The sequence below is a fragment of the Carassius gibelio genome, chromosome A9, assembly GCF_023724105.1.
Source record: "Carassius gibelio isolate Cgi1373 ecotype wild population from Czech Republic chromosome A9, carGib1.2-hapl.c, whole genome shotgun sequence".
NCBI lineage: Eukaryota > Metazoa > Chordata > Actinopteri > Cypriniformes > Cyprinidae > Carassius > Carassius gibelio.
This window is the reverse complement of record NC_068379.1, coordinates 7,637,211-7,658,709: the sequence shown is the minus strand read 5'-3', so window position 1 is coordinate 7,658,709 and position 21,499 is coordinate 7,637,211. Positions and strand designations below refer to the sequence as shown.

The window sequence follows — 21,499 nt, the reverse complement described above, 5'->3', positions numbered from 1 at the left end:
TGAAACTTTATTATCAGTGTATCTACTTAAACTAGGCTCACGCAAGACACGTGAAACCTACACCATGGTGTTGTCCAAATTCAACTTAACTATTTGCATGTCCAACGCATGTCACATGGTGACAACTAACCAATCAGGTACCAGGTTATCTGACCTATGTAATTAGTCTGGAAAAAAACATAAAAGCATCAACGGAGGTCTTGTGTGATCTCTGTGTGCAGTTTTCTTGGTTTTGAACTCCTAAAATACAATGAGTTAGATTACAAATCATATACACTGTGTGCAATTAAACATGGAAGCAAGGGGACTGGATGAGGAGCTCAGAGATGTTTACCCGTCTTGCCTTCGAGGAGCACTCAAGTGGTTCTGCGTCAGAAACTCCGATGTTCTCCGCGGCGGAACGACCGACTTCGATACACTCTTGAGTCTCTCATTCTTTACGTTTCTTTTTCCGCCAATATTGGCTCTACTTCCTCAGTCACTTTTGGATGTCGGTTCCATAGAAGGCTGTGTTTCCGTCTAGTGTTGTAAAACAAAATGAGAATGGCCAGTCTGTCAGTAAACGCGTGGACTATGGTGACGACTGGTTTAAGGATATCGCGTTTTATCAAAATGACACCGGCTCCTACCTTAGAAACCCCCCGGCTAATGTTGATTTACCTGTAGTTCATAGAACACTGACAGGAGATCCCAGACACGAGACTTGTTTGACGATGGAAGGCTACCAGCCGTGGAGCTGGCCAAACAAATGCAGCGGTCAACTTTATTGCCCCAAAAACCAGACGCAGAGCCCGCATATCTGGAAACCATCAATAACAGGTAAGACTTGTGAGATCTACTCTGTGAATCACTCCTCGCCTCTCTTCATTAGTTTTTGCCACCGTTTTATTAAATTTAATAATGCCCGGATCAAAACAATTAAATCAATTCTTAAAAAAATAACAATTTTAATCTGAAACTAATTACGACAGAAATGAAGAACGTTCCTTGTAAAGTAAATTAATTAGCCTATTTTGAACCTGAACCAGCCTTTCTTTGGATGTCAGTTTACACGTCGTTATTATTTTGGTTTTAAATAATGTTGCCATTATTTAGATTATTGAAGGATGTTTCTTAAAAATTCTGCGTTGAGGAAAAATGCAATAAATGTTACATCATTGCTAATCTTGGAATAATTAAAATATCTTACAACAAAAGACAGACCTATTTCAAATGATTTTGTATTTCCTCGGAGGGAACAGAAGTTTCATTCTGTCAGCGCGGGAGAAAGAAACGGGTTCCTCACACAGTTGCAGCTGAAGGGGCTCGAGCCAACACTATATATATATATATATATATAAATTAGTACAGGCCTAGTCTAATATACAGCTTTGCCGAACATTTTTTTATATGTTCAAAATGTTTCAGTACATTCAGGCCACTGATCTTTCTTTTCATTTAAAATGTTGATTTATTTTTTGTTTTATGTGAGTACAGTATAGTGTAGAGTACATGAGTTTTATGAAAAAAAAATGGGTTTGAAGTAAATAAAATGAAAAACAGTTGTTTACTGCTTTATTTTTATTTAAGAGATCCGAACGAATAATAATAATAAAAAGTTAGACCGTGGCTGTTTTCCCCGAAGCACCAAACTAAAGCGTCAATAGCGCTAAAGTTTTCAGCACTCCAGTATTTGGGATTACTTTAAATTAATCATACATTTATTAATGTAATTGTTAGTTATAGTGTATTATTTATTGTCATTGCAAAGCTGCTGTACACTAAATTCAACTGGCTTGAATTTTAAGTTTGACAGTAGTAGACCTTAGGCCTACTTTGTGAAACATAACCAATGAATTTCAGTAGAGGAGTGCTATTCATAATAGTATGGATTTTACAACTGCTGAGGCGTGCAATGGTGTGTAAATGTACTTTACAAAATATAATATAAAGTGTATATACAAAATATAAGCTATCAGTAGGCCTGCATAAATTAACGCATGGTCACCGCATGAACGTGTGATAAATGTGAAGAGTAAAATACTTGTTTGAATATCAAGTGCGAGATCCATACACAGAGTTATTTAGATAAAGCAGCCCACAAATTGTTGTTTTATTGTTTGATTAACTGATTATTTAATGGTCATTTGAAAATCTTTGAAAAGCAAAAAAAGACACGAGTGTCCCTTCTACACAACACAAGCTTTTATGTTGCCTTTAAAACAGAATTTCATTATTTAAATCATTTCATTATTTAAAACATTTTAACACCTTTTAAACTGGCTCTTCTCGGTGACCTTGAGACGTATGGTTAAACTAGACCTTGACTTTAAGAGGTCTCATAAAAATAAAAACTTGCCAGCAATTCTTGAAGCTGCATCTCCACCTACCGGTTAGCATGTGCCTTGCATTAAGATCAAATGTACTTTTGCATTAAAAAAAACTTAGCCATTCTAATAATTCAACAGCTATATCATTTAATAGAGAAGATGGTGATGTAAGTTATGAATAAATATGTAATATGTAGTCATAAATGAAAGAAAAATAACTTGTAATATAGAGTTAAAAAGTTACATTCACACTTTTGTTGATCAGAAAATACTTCCCTAAAGGCTGCACTCATGGTAACTCAAAGCTGTTTTACGTTTTGCCGACGGTAGCGAATTCATACAAAGGGTTTAACAACAGCAGTACTTAAACGGCAGTAGCCTACTGTAAAGAACAATCTTATAATTCTCTGTCAAGATGTTTTCAGCTTTTAAAAGCGACGCATTTTCATCAAATCATCTTCCTGGTTATTTGGGACAATTTAAATTAAATTTAGACTATGAAAAACATAGTATGCTGCTTTTAAATGCACTTGGACTTGTATTTGGTAAATCCGCTTCTGGACTTTGAACTTGAGCTACTGATGTACCATATCATTTTTATGTACACGTTCTTATTATTTTAAGGTTGAACATGTGATTATTGGGTTCTATGTTGTCAGTGTGCAACAGATTGTGAATGTCTAAAGCAATCCCATTTTAAAGGTTTTCATGAATTTACTAGACCCGTAAAATGTGGGAGGTTGTACTGTCTCCATTCTTTCCGGAAATTGCCTGTTTACAATACATTGTAGTCATTTTGACTGCACGTGCGTGTTTTGGATTAGCCTATCTGGACAAATATACGGAGGAAAGATAAAATATAACTTGCATATCCTGCACTAAAACAATAATCCGTTATCTAAAGTAATGTTTAATTTCTTGCAACAATATCTCGGCATCTCGAGACAGCCGAGTTAAATGTTTTCCTAGTAAATAAACTGAATCGAATGAAGATATCGGCCACTCAATAACAAAATGTTTTAAATATGGAATTTTGGGCACTGGATCTGCTCACAGAAGATCAAATCATTTTTCAACAAAAATATGTTAGCATGCGTTTGTTTGCTTAAAATATTTGTTAAATCATGATTTTATAAATCACTGATCATGTAATAAAACCAGTCACGTTGAATAAAACATGAACGCAGCAATACTAGCAGTAAGGCATTATTGTTTTCTATGTTTTCCCCCATTACAAATTTAGGAACATCACCATTTTTCATTATGTCTGTGTGTGTGCTTAAAAAAATGTTTTACAGGAAGTTATATTGTAACAGAACCTCACACTGATTTTGTAATGTATGTAAAGCACCTACATTGATTAGTTTCGAACACTTGACATAAAGACACGATAATATTAACTTAATAATGTTAACGCTATTATTTTTGCACTGCATTGTGATATTCTAAATAACTGACAGTTTTATTTTATTTTCTATTTCTTTATATTTTACGTAGGCCTGTTTGCTTTTTCAACCTATATTTCACAAAAATAGCGAAGCATGCGATAGCCAGACACGCTTTTACATGGTGTTAAAAAAATAAATAAATAAATATATATATATATATATATATATATATATATATATATATATATATATATATATATATATATATATATATATATATACATACATACATGCATACAAATGGTGGTTTGAAATTGATAGACAAGAAATTGATTGGGTTATCTGCAAAAACTGTGTTATTTTATATTCGTTTAATGCAATGCCTATTTATGACTTTGCAGCACTACTGTCACATGGGCGTGCCTAAACATTTGACTTTGCATATCACGTGATGGTGCATTAACAAATCAACAATTACCTCTCTCGTATTCTTTAGGGGTAACTAAAAACTGTGTTTAGAAGCGATCGGGCAAGTTCGTCAGAAATGTGTGAGCACCATCTTCTTAGTTCTGGGTATGTTGCTCCCCTTTTGAATGTTCACTCTCCAGACTCGCTGTACCTCCAAAACTTACGAGGCACTGGAGTCCATCTATCTGGGCTCCCGCAGATGTCCTATGGTAAAAGAGAGGTGTGCTCGCTCCCGTGGAGTTCTCAAAGTTCGTGCACTACTCCGGCCCACAGTCGCGCCTACAGTGGCTACTCTGAGCCGTTCTTTAGCAGTTCAGCCGCTGTGAGCGCAAGCCTCAACACTCACAAGAAGAGCTCACTGGAGGAATCCGGGAGGTACTACTTCCAAGATGTCAGCCACAAATCAGAGGAGCCTGGACGACCTAATGCAGCTTACGCAAGTGACCAAAGAATCACTGGCTCTGCCAGCAATGACGTTTCAAACTCGGAAAGGCGACCGCAGAACAGGCTTGCACAGAATGAACTGAACTTCAGTGACCAGCCAGTGACTGATGGGTCAAAGCAGTCTGTCGGCTCCAAAGCTCAATTTCAACCATCAATGAACACCCAGACCATCAGATCAGCCTTCTCCGATGGTACGAATCTTTTGACCCTTTCGTCATAGAATCCAACGCTGTGTTTAGATGTCACTCAGTGACCTGGAATTCAGTGGATTTCACTCTGTAGTCTTTATATGTGTGCTTCTTGTGCGATGTATTAAATGTTTGCTTTTGTTATAGGCAAGTTATTTCAGCCATCATTTTATTTATTTATTTTTCAATACCGGTTTGTTTCTCAGAAAAACATTGTCTAATAAAACATGCCCCATGATAAATGAATAGATGTTACGGGGTAATCAGAGTTATGGTCGCGTTTAATAGTTAAGAAGATACTAATTCAGTGACATGAAAGAATGATAACGAGTGCACTATTGGATTTCTCTCTCTCTCTCCTCCCCAGGATTGCCATGGTGTGCCTCACAGGCTAGATCAAGAAAAAAGAGAAAACCTTACACGAAGCCACAGTTAGCCGAACTGGAGAACGAATTTATTATTAATGAATTTATAAACCGACAGAAACGAAAGGAGCTTTCCGACAGATTGGAACTGAGTGATCAGCAAGTGAAAATCTGGTTTCAGAACCGCAGGATGAAGAAAAAAAGACTTATGATGCGCGAGCATACCTTCACTGTTTACTGATTTTATTATTATTATTATTATTATTATTATTTACAATCTAGGGTTTGTTTTTCATGTGATGACATCATTCATACATCTTTTCAACATACAACAGACTGTTCTTATGGAGATCCAAATCCACCAAACCCTTCTATCTGAAAACGGTTCCCAGACAGGAACATAGTGTTGGCCCAGATCCGGCCCATATTTGGCCCACGTGAAATCCATGATCTCCCGACCACTTATAAAATGTCATTTAATATTGAAGCTGAATATTTTGAATATATATTTGCCAAAAACTCGCAGCATTTGTATGTCGTGTGTGTGTGTATGTGTGTGTGAAAAAATAACAATAAAAATAAAAAGTAAATATAATTCCAAAGTTGTAATGTTAACAATGTTAAAAGGTTTGCTTTGTAGTTTAGAACTACAGCAAATTTGGAGTATATTGTTTCTAATAAGTAGCCATTCTAATAGGCTACTTTTGATAAAACCTCATTTGTATCTTCCGATCTGAAAACACAAGTTGTATTTTATCAAAAAGTGTTATGTGTAATATTTATTAAGTGTTGTGTAAATTATGTATTATATTAAACTTCTGTGTGCGATAATTGTATGAATCCGTGGTGATTCAAAATGCTCCAATAAAAGCAGTGGGCCCTCTAGTCCAAGCTTCAATTCGTTTATTAATACACAAACTCCGGTGTGCAAATATATATATATTTTTTCTATGACTCTCCATCATTTATGATTATTATTGTTGTTATTATTAATAATAAATTGTATATATAATCGAATTAAACTGAACTTTAACTAGCAAACAAAGTGCTGTAACTCTGCGTTATGGTGTATAGGTAAAAAAAGAGGAAATGGACAATAAAAAAAAAATCATTATTGTTTTGTCGTCCCTACAATCTAGTAGCCTACTTTTGTAGATATGTATTAAAGGTTATTAATTTAGCTTTTATTTATGTTTTCTCTAATAAATTAGTTCAAATTACTGCAATAATGTTCGTATTTTAGAAATAAACTTGATTATTCATGGGAATCGTGCGAAAACAAAACTGGCCTATACGAAACATAAAAAGTAAATAAATAAATGTATGTCCAGTGACGTGGACACAAAGGTTTGTTGTATAGGTTTTGCAATCTCACCTTTGTATACTTTTTCACAACTTAAAGTTTTAACGCTACATAATTAGTGTTATAATTAAACGCATAGTTTCACAGCACTACAGCACACCTTCACCACACATATTATTATTACTTGTAGATTATTATTATTATTATCATCATTCATATTATCAGGTATTATACTTTTAATTTAAAATACATGTTTTCAGAATATCTTATAGATAATTAAAAACATACATTAGAAATAAATGAGACAAAGGTAAGTTTGGTCCAAGTTAATTGTCTTTACAATTGCTACAAATGCAATAAAGACTGAACTGTGTTAAAAGACTGAACAAGCAAGAAACAAACGGAATGTAATTTTCTGGAGAGCACTACAAGACGTTTTTCGACCGCTGTAGAAACTGGGGGCGCCAATACAAAGTTAAGGTCAAGTTAGTGACCGAAATTGACAAATAAAGACAAATATATGAATCATCAATATATACAGTAGTCAACATTTGAAGTGGATCAAAAAATTTAATCAGAGTTGTCCTAAGACAAGAATGCATTTTGGTTTTAGGTTTTAGGACAACTCTGATTAAATGCTTTTATCCACTTCAAATGTCGTGTGTGTGTGTGTGTGTGTGTGTGTGTGTGTGTGTGTGTATACACATAGACACACACACACACACACACACATATATATATATATATATATATATATATATATATATATATATATATATATATATATACATACATACATACATACATACATACATACATACATACATACATACATACACGAGTTTGTATATATTTGTACAAGACTTTGTTGCACAACTCTCGCTTAACAAGGCCAAACTGAATAACAATTTATTTGATGCGCTAATGCTCAGTACAGTTTACATTTTTTATATTATTGCGAGAATTGTTTAAAAAAATTATTGGACATCGACTAGTAAACAGACTCCTTTTTTCTAGGTCTCGAAGCGAAACGAAGATGCAACGAATTAAACACGCTTTAGCATGGATCGTACAAGATAAACGTTTTGTTAAGAAAGCCACCCCGGCACGATTCAGCTTTCTATAAACGCGAAAATTATAGGCGTGTGTTATTTAGGCGTGTGTTCAAATTAAATCAGATGTTTCTTCTGGAATGGTTAGTTTCTGTGCTAAAATTTTAACTGTGCTAAAATTTACCGATAAAAACATTATGATCATTATAGGTCACTATAGGCAGGCTAGCAGATTAAAGTTCTTGCATTGTTTTTGTATTGCCTGTTGTATTTTAAATCTGTTTTAAATGTTTAAATTTGTGAATATTAAGACAGATTTAAAATAACAACAGGCAATACAAAAACAATGCAACAACATTGAACTACTTTGTGGTTCATACAGATTTGAGACATAGCCTATATGTGGGGTTGGGGATAAAAAAAATAAACTGTAAATCTGTAGCTTTCCCAGAGTCTCTCGGTATGTAGAAGTCACTATTTACCTCCACTAAGGACACTAAACCATAGCACATCCTTTTGCCTGTGCAATAAAATGATTTGGCTGACGGTTGTAGGTGATTGCCGAGTGCTCATTGTCTCAAGACGCCAGACGTTCAAAGCCAGAACAGTTGTTTTGTACTTGGCAGTGTGAATCCGTCCGTCTTCCTGTTCTTCCTTTTGGTTACTGCATCGAGGAATTTTATTCAAGTCGTTACAAAATCGTTTGACTACTGGAATACATTATCGGACTAAATTGAAGATTTTACTTCAGGCTAAAAAATCAAGGTACAATTGAAAATGTTATTACCCTTTACTATATATTACCTTTTGTCGTTTTTGGAAACAGTGAATAAATGATTACTTTCTGTAGACTGCGAAGAATAAACTAAACCGCTGACATTTGGTCAACTGCATTACATTTCTTTGTTTTTGTGCCAGCGCCCAGATTTTTTTTCCACGTTTTTTTTTTTTTTTTTTTTTTTTTTTTTTTTTTTTTTGACTTCCTTTTTCTATTTTTCCTATGTCTTGAATGTATAGCCTAAGTTATAACAAAATATGGCTCTCCAAGAATTTTTTTAAAAGCCTATTGCAGATTCAGAAACATAGGTAAAGCTCGTGTTTAATGATGTACCGTGCGTTTCGAGTGCACGAACTTTGAAGGCATGCAAATCTCAGTTTCAGAGTATAGAGAGCTATAAAGAGACTGAAAACCTTGCAGTTTTGCTTCAGTCGTCAAAGTTGAAAGGTGGTTGGGAAACCTAGGGAAATCTTAAAGCAACTGAATAGTAGGCTACAACTAAATGTGATGCATTGGAAATAAATTGCTTAATGTTATGATGAAGGTGCTTAATTTCATTAACTATTTTATGATTTTAATCCAAATATTTGATGTGGTATTTCTGTGATTGCTTACTAATGCCTTGTAATACACACGGGAAATCAACATGGGAGTTTCAAAAATGTAGGCAACCAATGACCTTCCTTATGCGGTTACCTATGAGCCGCTCACTTAATGACTGATATTGATATATGGTGATTTTTGTTCGCGGATCACATGACACAATTACCTCAAGAATCGATCAAGATGAGAATTGCACGTCAGCGTACGTTTCCGATTTTTTCTTCCTCGCGAGTCCTATCCACACGCATATGGTGCAATAGATGGACAAAGTTTACCAGTCAAGCTGACGATTTTTCCTCTCTAAGTGAGCAATGACGGAGTACGAGGATCGCAGCAACGGTGCATCTAATATGTATTTACCGTACTATGTTTCTGCTCCTGATTTCTCATCGGTCTCTTCGTTCTTACCACAAGCTACGTCGTGTCAAGTCAATTTTCCCTATTCTTCCAACCTAGCGCAAGTCCAACCTGTTCGTGAAGTGACTTTCAGGGACTATGGACTGGATCATCCGAGCAAATGGCATTACAGGGGCAATTACGCTTCGTACTATTCAACGGAGGATATGGTGCACCGGGATCTCCTGCAGTCATCAAAAAGAGCGGAAATGATTTTTAAGAACGATTCCGTGTATAGCCATCACGGTGGTACTAACTCCTCTTGCAATTTCTTCACCAACGCCGGCCGAAATGGGGTACTTCCACAAGGATTTGATCAGTTTTTTGAAACTGTTAACTCTGAGAAGCCCAACCCTGAGCAGTCCAAACAAAAGCCAGATACGAGTGTCCCCGGAGATGCTGCATGCAATGTTTCTACAGACAGCGTGGAGCAGACCAAACAAGACCCTACAGCAGCCGTGGAGGAGGAATCCTCAATATCAACCTGCGATGAAGAAAAGAACAACGGCTCAAGTAGGTCCATTATCGGCTTTATCGGTTAGCTTTTATGTGCCGCTTTATAAGAGTGCAAAAGTTTATTTTGACTATTGCTATATATATAGCTAGTAAGATTCTCTCTGCTGTTGTAAAAATCTTTACGATGTGGAAGGCGCTTTCATTGGATCATTATACATCTAAATAGGCTATTTGAAATGCAGGCGATACAAACACTTATTTATATATGCTGATAATTAATCTTCAAATATGTTGTAAAGACAATGTTGTAATGATCGTGCTGTGAATCCAGAAAGCACGTGTTTTAAAAATCTCAAGCCTGTTGCTTGTTTCAGTAGTAATTCGTTGCATTATCACAAAAGATTTTAACATAAAAGAGAAACACTTTAATCGAACTAAAAACACACACGGAATCCTCGTGTGCGCGTGCGTGCGTTTCGACATAAGTGCATGAGCGTGTGGGCCGCTTACATGCTTGTGTGGATTTCATATGGCAGATCTTGTGTTGTTTTATAGTCTGTGTGATCTTACTTTAGTTTCTTTGTAACTGCACTCTAAAAAACGCTGGGTTGTTTTTTCAACCCAACTGCTGGGTTGAGGCCGTTGGATAGGACTTTGGGATGTTTTAACCCAAGTTTGGGTTGAAAATAAGGTTTAAAAAAATTTTTTTTTAACCCAGCCGGTCTGGGTTGAGGACGCGGACGTGAAGGAGAGCACGCACGTCACGTCAAGATCGTACGTCTCCAGTGCGAGCAGCCGCCATTTTCTCAGCGTGATAGAAGCGAGAAGCGAGTGAAAGACTATGGTAAGTAAATATTCAAAATGTAAAGTTATCTTTTATTGTTTACCCGGTTGTATGAAAGGCGGAAACAAAGGAGCTCAACGTTATATATATATATATATATATATATATTTAAAAAAAACGGACGCGGTTTTCGCCTCAGACACGGAGGTCTTAACTGCCTCATGTAACGGTACTGAACGGAGGATGTACTTTTAATATAACGTCTGTGAATGTATTTTGTCATATTTACATAAGATTTTACATTATCTGTACTTTTTGAGTAACAGACGGTTATGGTCACGGTTAAGCTCATGTGAATTTGTCTTTTTCTTCGCGGTTAAACTGAAAGTATGTTTGTCTCCTAAAGGAAACGGCATTGTGTAGTAAAGACTAGCATAATTATTTTGAGGCTGTTGAAGTGGTAACTGTTAAAAGTATATTTTACATGTAATATTTCAGACTTGTCAAGCTTGTGTCTTCATTGTCCTCGCGCTGAGAGTTAAAGACACAGAAGCTGTTTGTGTGAGGAGTCACAGACCTGTGTGAGGATGAGGAGGAGGTGTTCTTCTGAAGAGAGGGACAGACGGTTTAAGAAAAGTAAACTTCAGAATAACATCAAGTTATCTTTATTTTTACTAAGACTAAAATAATGTTGTTGTTTTTTTAGATGTTGCAATCCAGAGACAAGACAACTTCATTCTTTTGAGACTGATGTAAGTTAAGTTATTATTACTTTTTTTTTTTTTAGAAAATTAATGTTTATGCTGTGTCCTGCCTGTTAACTTCACATTTTGATGCAAAAACAGTGTGATTTTATTTATATATATATATATATATATATATATATATATATATATATATATATATATATATATATATGTGTGTGTGTGTGTATATATATATGTATGTATATATATGTATGAAACCATTGATGTCCCTCTTTGCAGAACTCAAACTAACTGGAGTTAAGGACACACAAGTCTGCTTGTGTGAGGAGGAGGTTATCTCAGCTTCTTTGGAAGAGAGGGAAAGATCGTTTAAGGCAAGTACACTTCATAATTTCATGTTATCAGTTGTTGTTGTGTTTTACTAAGAGTAAAATAATATTTGTTTTTGTAGATGTTAAAAGCAAGAGACATGGGAGAGCATCATTCCTTTGAGATTTTATGTAAGTTATTTTTAGAAAATAAATTTTTCTGTTGTCTCCTGCCGGTTTACTTCACATTTTGATGCAACAACAGTGTGATACGTGCTCATTTCATTAAGACCATTGATGTCTGTGTTTTTTATTGCAGAAATCAAACCAAGTTTGGAGTTGTCTTGTCTGATTTGGAGAGTCATTATTCTTGGTCTTCGCTCTTAGAGGTAAAGTTCACACAAAAAATAATTTACTTGCCCTCAAGTCATTCCAAACCTATAAGACTTTTGTCTGTCTTTACAACATAAATTAATATATTTTTAGTTTTCTCATAATATTTGTTAATCCATTTATAGTTTAGATAATCAGTATTTTCAAGCTTCATAAATATAGAGTTATTGTAGAAGTAAATTCTGATATTTATATATGAATACATCTTAAATTATATGATAGCAAACATGTATGTTCAAAATAAAATACTGGTCTCCCAGACCAGCAATGGAGGACACAAAAAGAGAATATTAAATATATTCATATGCTTTCCAAAAAATGAGCAGAGTTTGTATGAGTCTGGAAAAACATGGGGAGAGTAAATTATGAACATTTTAATTATTTGGTGAACTAACGGTTTGAAGAGCAGCCCTCCACGTACATGAACATTTGTGAGGTATGTGAATGTGATGACTGTTTTAATGTTTCAGTAAAGAAGCTTTCTGAAAGCGATATTTATTCAAACAATATCACATGTCTTCACACTAGTGCTGCCATTATAGACTTCATGAGCTGTGATAGACAGACATTAAACAACCACACAAAGTGTTGAAACTTTAAAACCGATTATTTACCTATCCTTACGGATGTGAATACACCTCTACCTGAAAATCGGTAGTTTAATTAAATGTTTAATTTTTTCAAATGTGTTTCTCTTAGGCCACTGATGAAGAACGGGCAGTGACTGTGAATCGGATGAATCCTGGTCAGAGAGGAGAATGTCCTTTCCCCTAAACTGATGCAGCGGTGGTTTTAAAGGAGGACGCTGCCCTGGATGATGTAGAAGATGTCACATGCTGTGCTGATGGGGCTTCTTCATGACTACATCAGTTATGCTAAAGAGATCATGAAAATTGACCGTGATGCATGATCTGTATTCATGGACTATGAAACAAACTGTAAGTGTATAATTTGTTAAAAAAAAAAAAGTTAAATGCTTTTTCTGTGTTGTTTAGTAGAAGAGTTTACACTCTGTCATTCATACACCTGCTCACATTCTTTCACACACACACACACATGCGTCTGTTAAATGTTATAATATCAAAGTTAATGTTGTGATTTATTTGTGTACTGTCATGCCAGAATAGTTGGAAAAAAACCTAACTAATTGTAAATTTATTGTATGTGTTTTCGTATATTTTTATACAATATATACAATTGAACAAAGTCCAATTTGATCTTAAGTTATATTCATCAAATGTTCAATGCTTTATGAACTCTGTAGCTGTTAATGCCATCCTTTTCTGCATTTCTTCTAACATGTTACTTTTTGACTTTTCTCTTGTTTTTAATAAATATTTTCCTTTTTGATAATTATTATTTGTGTGTAAAAGTGATATTTAAAATGAACAACATTTGTAGGTTTAATGCCTAGCTCAATTTGGGTTAATTTTAACGTAGAAATGCATTGTTTCCCCACATGGCTGCACTCTGCGAGTTCATTTTCTGCCAGCAGGAGGCGCTAAGAGCGGGAGAGGTAGGTTTCTCCGGTAACGGCTGTAGAGCGGTGCTGAGCTCACAAACGCTGCCTTATCAAGCACATGCGAAATGATATCGAACATTTTCTAAATACAGTAGTTTTCCTTCTGAAATACAGTGATAAAAAACACCCGCTCTGGTTTTTGAAACCCTGCAATATAGTCATTTTAAACCATAAAAAAGGCAACCCAGCAGGCTGGGTTAAATATGATAACCCAACTGGTTGGGTTAAAATAACCCAGCGCTGGGTTCGTCCCTTTTTGACCCAGCGCTGGGTTGTCAAAATAACCCAAATTGGGTTGTTTTCAACCCAGCAGTTTTTAGAGTGTGCAGTGTGGATTACACAATAATCTCGTTACAAATTTGGCATTAGTATCTGAAGCATCTAACTTGTAATGCCATCTCATGAACCATCTGCAGTTGTGTTGCAACTGAGTTAGCCTTGAAATTCACTGTAATGTAATCAAGTTACTTTTCTTTTTATAGGCACAACAAAGTCCAGAAAAAAGAGATGTCCATATTCGAAATACCAGCTCCGAGAACTTGAACGAGAATTCTTTTTCAATGTGTACATAAACAAAGAGAAGCGTCTGCAGTTGTCCAGAATGCTCAGCCTTACAGACCGACAAGTGAAGATTTGGTTCCAGAACCGAAGGATGAAAGAGAAAAAGATGAACCGAGATCGTCTCCAGTATTTCACTGGAAATCCATTGTTCTGAAAGCCATGATATTGGCCGATGAGACGATGAAACGATGGCTATTCTATTATGTCATATTTGTTGGACATCATCCATTCGCCAGACACCTGGGTTATTTTCACATCATCTCTGTATTTCACAACTATGCAAAATACTTCCTATCAAAAATGAATGTGATCTCCGATTAAAATTCTGCACAAATGATTTACAACCGTGTATTCGCGATGAAGAAAACGATCAGTTATCAGGAACATAGCTCGACAATCTCGTCATACTTTGTGTTAATGGAATTTAAATGCAGTAGCATTGTATTTGTATTTATTTATTGTGTTTTTCATTGTTCCTCGAAGTACATCCAAGTAACACACTGCATTAGCAGCAATGCGTTTGGTTACATCAAGAGTAAGTAATTACATTGAGGTAAAACTGTGTATGCATTTATTCGTTTGAAGCATGTAATGTATCTATGTATTAAATAAATAAATAAAAATACAGCAGATTTCTATCTATTGCTGCGATGCCTCTTGTGTGTGATAGTGGATAGTACCGGTCTAAGTCAGAAACAAATTTAATTATTTAACAGATATTTGTTGTTATTCAATTACATTTTTAACAGAGTTGCATTTCAAACGTATATTCCTACTTAATTTTCAGACGAAAGCTGATTTTGATTATTACTGGAAGAATAAACCTGCGCTAGAGAGAGAACTATTTCCAATGGTAACTTTTCTACAGTCGTTTTTGACTGATTCCTTTCCATGCATGTTGTTTTACACTAAGGCTATTTAGTAAACCTTGAACAGTCTAGACCGTACAATAAACTCTGGGCAGTAAATTAAATTGGGGCTATTGGACCCTATATCCACTTCAACTGCGACTTTGCCCTGAACCACAAAGGGTGCAGATGTTTTGTTTTTCTGTCTAGGAAGATGTGAACTCAGTATGTGTACAAATACAAGAGATAATATAATATTAAGGGTTATGTTGCAAAAGAGGCCTAGTCCTACGCATTGCACATCACCGCATTTCTAAAGGCGTCTTCACGGGGCTGTTTTCGTCAAATGTAGCACGTGAAGACGTACAGTAACCAGCTTTTCTTACGGTGGTTTACAAAGTTAGATGTCGTCAACAAATGTAAAAATTCGAATGAAATCTTGCATTTGAACTTCCTTAATGTCAAGGTCGTCACCCTTAACCTTTTTGAATAAGTAAAGGCGAATTTGTTTAGGCTTCTCCTTGAAAAACTACGCCCTCTCAGAGGCGCCGCAGTGCACCACGGCCCAATATGGCTGCTGCATCCACTCACACTGACCTGCCTTCAGAGGCCTCCATACAGTTACCTTTGGGCTAGGTTAAATTGCTTGGTGATATGCTTTAAAATAAAACCATTAATATCACTTCCTCCCTAAGGTTTTATGCAAGGGCAACAATGCAGTAATATACGGCTATGCTTAAAGTACCAAAAAAAGATTACAAAAGACTCTTTGTGCAGATATTATTTGTTGATTTTTTTATCTCATCAGTAGACATTATTTACTCTGTGCACATGGATGCACAATATAGGCCCCCTGGAAAGACAAAACTGACTTCTGTAGTGCTAGGCAAATGCAGAACAAGCTCCTTTTATTTCCTAGATGTGAGTTTCCTAAAAGTTTTAGCCGTGTGTAAGTATATCCAATATTTTTGTGTGTTTTGAAATATATTGACTGTCCTAATAAAGAATCTTAACATAGACATCCCTTTGATTCTTTACATTTAGTGGATACTGCTTGAAGCCACGAGAGGGCGAACGTACAGCAATGATCTGACCTGGTGCTGTGTGTTAGCTGTTCTTCAACACAATAATGACGCCTGAGCCGAGTTTTGTGATCTAATATAATGTTTTTATGTCCGTGTGCTGTTGATTCACTTTTATCCTTAATTAGATTTATGCTCTTGCACAGGCTATATTGAAAAAAAAAATAATAATAATACAGTTAAACCCGGGATATATATTTTAGTCGCGTACAAGGATATCTTTCTCTGCATAGTTGGGGAGACAATTTCAGTGAACATCTGCCATATATATTGTGAACATCTATATATATATTTAACAGTTTCCCGGTAGACGGCAGACTTGCATGCAATGATAAAACTAACTAAATAATAATAATAATGATAATAATAATAATAATAATGAAATACTCCTATGGATTCTAGCATAACGTAGCTGCAGTCCACTACTTATTTAGCAAATGATTAAACTGTACGCATCTCTACAGCATCTTCTTATTAATCGTAGGTCTTTTTAAATAATTATTATAATCTATTTAAGGGTGATTCTACAAATTAAATGAACGAAACCGTTCTCGAAGAATTGTAGTGTAATTGTATTTACCTTTAAATACATAGCAGAGATAAATCATGCATTTCGTATAGTATTATAATAGTTTGACGTGTAATTGTGAAAGGTGTTTACTTACAAATATGAAAATTGTGTACGTGCTTGTTGATTATGTCTGTTTTCAGATGTCAATCTGATTCTGTATTTTTCTTTAGTGATTCAGAAATTATCTAGAAAAACTGACTGTGTGTACTATTTTTGTACTAATTTACGTAAGTGTATCCAGGAATCCGTGTGTGCTTGCATTTTCTGCTTTGTTTAAATTATATGAAGAAATTGTACGTGATTGTTTCTTAACATGAAATGATTGTATGTTAAGATTTCTATATAAACAAGTTCATAACTCCGTATAGATATTTTTTTCTATTTGATTATTTTGTGTATATAAATACAATATTATTCCTTGTGACAATGGATCATACACCTGTACCAAAAAAACACACTGCCGATGATTTATTCAACGGCAAAGACAGCATTTTATTCTGCGTGCGCATTTGCATTGTATCAAGTTCTAAAGCAGCAAAGCACAGATACTTTGTTAACATTTGTAAATGCTGTTTAATTCTGCACACGTATTTGCATATTTAGTTACATTTTGATAATGTTGCATATAAGATGTTAGTGCTGCATAAAGATGTATTTTAAAAGCAAAGTGTAAATGCGTTTAAGATACACGATCATATAAATGTATTTATTCAAATAAAAACTCTTCACTCTGTACATTTAAAAGAACTGCATAAATTACGAACAATTCATAAAATGTCATTTAAACCTGTGATTTGCGCTATGTATTTTAAACATATAGCCTACCTCACATCTTTATAATGATAAGGTGAATAATAATGTAATGGAAAATATGTATGGATAACATATAATAAATATATGTCTGGCTAAAATGATTTAACAAGTGCAAAATTTATTTCATTTAGTTTAGAAAATAACAAACATGGTATTACATGAATTAGCAAATAGTATTCACACTGACATTTTCTTTGCGTCCGATGAAAAGTTCTAACTGCAGACAGGCCACATCAGTTGTGTAGATTAAAATATAGATGATAAAAATCCCAATTAGAAAAGTTGAATCACAATTTTGCCTTTCACCATTAATCCAGTAATGCAGTCTGCGGTGTTTAGGCCCACGTCCGCCGCCTCATTTTCTTCTGCATTGTCCTCTGCTTTTTGCAAAGGGAAACTGTAAACTACCAGAAATTCCTTCTGTTGTGTCTGCCGACATTTCTTGTCTTGACCTTGAATTGGAGTTAAAAAGAGTACAAAATAGATGACAATAGTCATTTAATTTCCCTGTTCTCGCTCTTTGTTTCACAGTTTAGTCTGTATTAGTCCAATTTCGTCCCATTTTGTCTTAATTGTATATGTTATTCTGAAAATGCATTTAACAATGTTATTTTGCCCGTCTTGGAACCAATTTCAAGTCCTCGTTCTAGGTGTCGCTGTTGACCACGTCTAAAGCTCCAGATCGCGTGTCAGCGCGTCCACGTGACGGGGAAGAGCCTGCGTCTCAAGGCCATTTTCAAATTTCATTGGTGAGAGCGTCATGTGCTTGCAGAGAGACTCTCTGGGTTATACAGGGATTGTTTTGCTAGATATGTCAACTTACAGAGGACACTTCTCAGCTTCTTAAAAAAAAAAAAAAATCCAAAATGTCCTTTCCCAACAGCTCTCCTGCTGCAAGCACGTTTTTGGTAGATTCCTTGATTGGGGCGTGCAGAACAGATTTTTATTCCAGCAGTAACATGTACATGCCAGCCACTGCAGAAATGGGAACCTATGGAATGCAAACCTGTGGACTCCTTCCGTCTCTTGGCAAACGGGGGGAAATAAACCACCAAAACATGGGCATGAACGTCCACTCGTATATACCTCAAACTGATAACTGGGCAGATCCAAGCAGGTCCTGTCGATTAGATCAACCGCTCAACCAGATGTCCACCTGCACATTTTCACAAAGCATAAAAGAAGAAACGAACTGTTGTATGTACTCCGACAAGAGAGCAAAGGTCAGTTCGTCCGAGATACCCGCGTACTCCAACCTGATTCCCGAAACGTGTTCCGTTGATAGTCCCGAGATTCCTGTGCCTGGATATTTTAGACTAAGTCAGACTTATGCGACGGCGAAAATCCTGGACTATGACAGCGAGACGATGAGCCCGAGCACTACGTTAATGCAGCTGAACAGGGTGACTCCAAAGGCGCAGTCAGCGCCCTTTGTCGAGGTGGAAAAGAAGCTTCCGCACGATCGGGACACAAGGAGCTCTTCCCCTGCGCAGACTCCGGAGCCCAAAGTCAGCACGCTGGAGGAGAAGAACTGCTCAACTGAGGCGTCTGTCTCCAGCCCTGAAATGCCACACAGAGATGGCAAAGGTGGGTACAATAAACGGATTAATCGCGTCTTGGTGTAAATGCGAACGCCCCGGCATCATAAAACCCAAAATAAAACACAAACAACCTGAAAGTCGTAATGTTTAATGGGAGTCTTACTCAGGTTGCAGTAAAAGCCTTAACAGGAAACAGCGCTGCGAGGGTACCTTAACATCAAATACCTTTTGTTGCAAGTGGCTGTGGTCAATATAAGCACAGTGAAATATATTTGCAACTTCATCCATTCAGCAGGAAAATGAATGTACTTCTAATGTAGGAACCATTTGTTACTAACTGCAACATGGTTAGCATAGCTTGGCAAAATCTGATTTTTGGTGCAGTAAGTTAAATACACAAAATTGCGTAGGGTAAGGAGTAATTAAGCTTATTAAAAAGGCAAAATTTTAACATAAAAAATACTATAGTAAAAGTACTACTATATGCTACAGAGATATTCAACACTTGAATTGTCATTATGTGCTGAAAGACCAAATGAGGCCACATATGGGCTATTATTTGACTCAGTACGTTAATTCTAATGATCTGTATGTATAGGTTTAATTATGATTACTGTTTTGACAAGCATGCTTGTCTTTTTTTCTCATGTAGAGAGAAGGATCTTAATTTGACATTTTTTTTGTCTTGCTGTTCGCTCACTGTCTTTTTGTTTTGCAGAGTCTAAAAACGACACACCGACGAGCAACTGGTTAACCGCGAAGAGTGGACGGAAAAAAAGATGTCCGTACACAAAGCACCAGACCTTGGAATTAGAAAAAGAGTTTTTATTCAACATGTACCTGACTCGGGAGCGCCGTCTAGAGATAAGCAAAAGCGTCAACCTCACTGACAGACAAGTGAAAATCTGGTTCCAAAACCGCAGGATGAAACTCAAGAAAATGAGCAGAGAAAACCGTATTCGTGAACTCACATCCACTCTCACTTTTTCGTGAACGTGAACGTGCAAACAGGAGCATTTCAAAAACTTACCTCCCGTTTCGGTCCATCTGTGTTCTCTTGTAAAATATTGACATGAGGGCAGTGTGCATTGTTTTGGCTACTTTCACGTTCCAGTGTTGTGATCGTTGCTAAATCTTTACCATTTGTTGCTACATTTTTTATTGCATTTGAAATGTGAAGCCTTGTGTATTTCAATATGTTTCACAGGGTATAATAGTGGTGTTAGGTCTTAACTTATAATAAAATAGATTATTATCATCATCATCATCATCATCATTATTATTATTATTATTATTATTATTATTATTATTATTATTATTATTATTAAGATAGAAACAGGCTGTTCCGAGATGTTTAATTTCAGCGGGGACAGAGCAAAAATGTCGCTGAAACCTTTGCGGCAAAAAATTTAAAATAAATAAAAGTTAAAAAAAGGACATTGAAAGCAAATTTGAAAATAAAGGTCACCCATTTATCTGAAATGATTAAATATAAAGGTTTCTGTATAATAGATGTTTAAATATGTCTGTTTCAGTGCATGTTTGTGGCATGTGGTCAGTTGACAATAAATTCATAATATGTCATAATAGTGTTTGTTGAAATATTTGTATAATAAAGTTTTTAAACCACGGTTTATATCTAGAACATAATACAATCCCCAATACACCCCCAAACACACACACGTACACACACTCACACACACACACAAGAGAACATATAGTTGTACACTCCGCTGATTAAAACGCCGTTTTTAAAATATATGAGAAAAACAAAGCTATTTAAAAATATGATCTTATGTTAAAATATAATCCGTGTTTAAGCCTGAATGCATGTAATTTTCTAAATGTATTTTTTGTACTTAAATTATATTCAAAGACACATTAGCAAATACAAATACAAAAAAGGCACACATGTCAACTGATATTTGTTTGAAAAATTCTGGCCATATCATTTACTGATGGTTTTTGTCCATTGTTATGTAAAGGCCCAAAACTATTTTAAATGTTTTGATCGATGAAAAACCCGTGGAATTCTTATTTCATAACAATTCTTGTTTAACAAGTCCACTATCCACTAAAAATCAAAAAATTATATTACTGTTCTACGTTTTTTTCTCTCTGTAGCATTGACCACTCAATCTCTAATGTGCATGTATACAAACACACACAACGTCAACCAGGCTTTTTTAGGCACATGCTCGAATATGTGGACACAGATGGGAACGTAGATTCAAATATTGAAATTATTTTCTCAAATCAGGAAGAACTGTGCAATGAACTGGGTTTAATCTCTCTTTACACAAATAGTCTATTCGGTCTAAACCTTTTAGTTATTTTATTGTAAAGTGACGTAGCAACATCCGCTTTATTACCATCATCATTCCACACTGTCGCCACCTCATTCAGTGCACGACGTACATTATTATCTAATAAGGCGAGAATATTCCCAAATGTATTATTATTATTATTTAATGACAGACACGTGGATCAAGACACTTTGGAATGCCTAGAGTCTTTTTTATAAGGTCACATTAATACATAATCAAATGCACCTCATAATTTTTTTTATTGATAGGCCTACACATAAAAAAAATAATCTGACTCGCTTTTCAATAAGGA

General features: G+C 35.5%; 2 protein-coding genes, 2 long non-coding RNA genes and 1 pseudogene across 4 annotated transcripts; all 5 read left to right on the top strand.

Moving 5' to 3' along the window:
• Window positions 1-222: 222 nt before the first annotated feature.
• LOC128019577 (homeobox protein Hox-D12a-like) lies at window positions 223-6,047 on the top strand (annotated as a pseudogene).
• Window positions 6,048-8,477: 2,430 nt separating this feature from the next.
• On the top strand, window positions 8,478-14,652 carry LOC128019580 (homeobox protein Hox-D11a-like). The gene is made up of 2 exons (XM_052605648.1): window positions 8,478-9,807; window positions 13,947-14,652. Exons 1-2 carry the CDS (start codon window positions 9,210-9,212, stop codon window positions 14,177-14,179), a joined length of 831 nt encoding a protein of 276 aa, XP_052461608.1. The 5' UTR covers window positions 8,478-9,209; the 3' UTR covers window positions 14,180-14,652.
• LOC128019584 (uncharacterized) lies at window positions 10,340-11,615 on the top strand. The gene is made up of 3 exons (XR_008185207.1): window positions 10,340-10,594; window positions 11,033-11,286; window positions 11,521-11,615. It is a non-coding gene; the product is annotated as an uncharacterized LOC128019584 (long non-coding RNA).
• LOC128019586 (uncharacterized) lies at window positions 11,691-12,657 on the top strand. Its single transcript, XR_008185209.1, has 3 exons — window positions 11,691-11,741; window positions 11,869-11,938; window positions 12,642-12,657. It is a non-coding gene; the product is annotated as an uncharacterized LOC128019586 (long non-coding RNA).
• A 636-nt stretch (window positions 14,653-15,288) lies between the features above and the next one.
• On the top strand, window positions 15,289-20,467 carry LOC128019579 (homeobox protein Hox-D10a-like). Its single transcript, XM_052605647.1, has 2 exons — window positions 15,289-18,926; window positions 19,599-20,467. Exons 1-2 carry the CDS (start codon window positions 18,206-18,208, stop codon window positions 19,871-19,873), a joined length of 996 nt encoding a protein of 331 aa, XP_052461607.1. The 5' UTR covers window positions 15,289-18,205; the 3' UTR covers window positions 19,874-20,467.
• The last annotated feature ends 1,032 nt before the right edge of the window (window positions 20,468-21,499 follow it).

Bases quoted from the DNA above. Each gene is read 5' to 3' on its own strand.
- LOC128019580 (XM_052605648.1), top strand. From the start codon at position 9,210: ATGACGGAGTACGAGGATCGCAGCAACGGTGCATCTAATATGTATTTA. The intron at 9,808-13,946 runs GTAGGTCCATTA...TTCTTTTTATAG, and splicing joins AGAAAAGAACAACGGCTCAA to GCACAACAAAGTCCAGAAAA.
- LOC128019579 (XM_052605647.1), top strand. From the start codon at position 18,206: ATGTCCTTTCCCAACAGCTCTCCTGCTGCAAGCACGTTTTTGGTAGAT. The intron at 18,927-19,598 runs GTGGGTACAATA...TTTGTTTTGCAG, and splicing joins GCCACACAGAGATGGCAAAG to AGTCTAAAAACGACACACCG.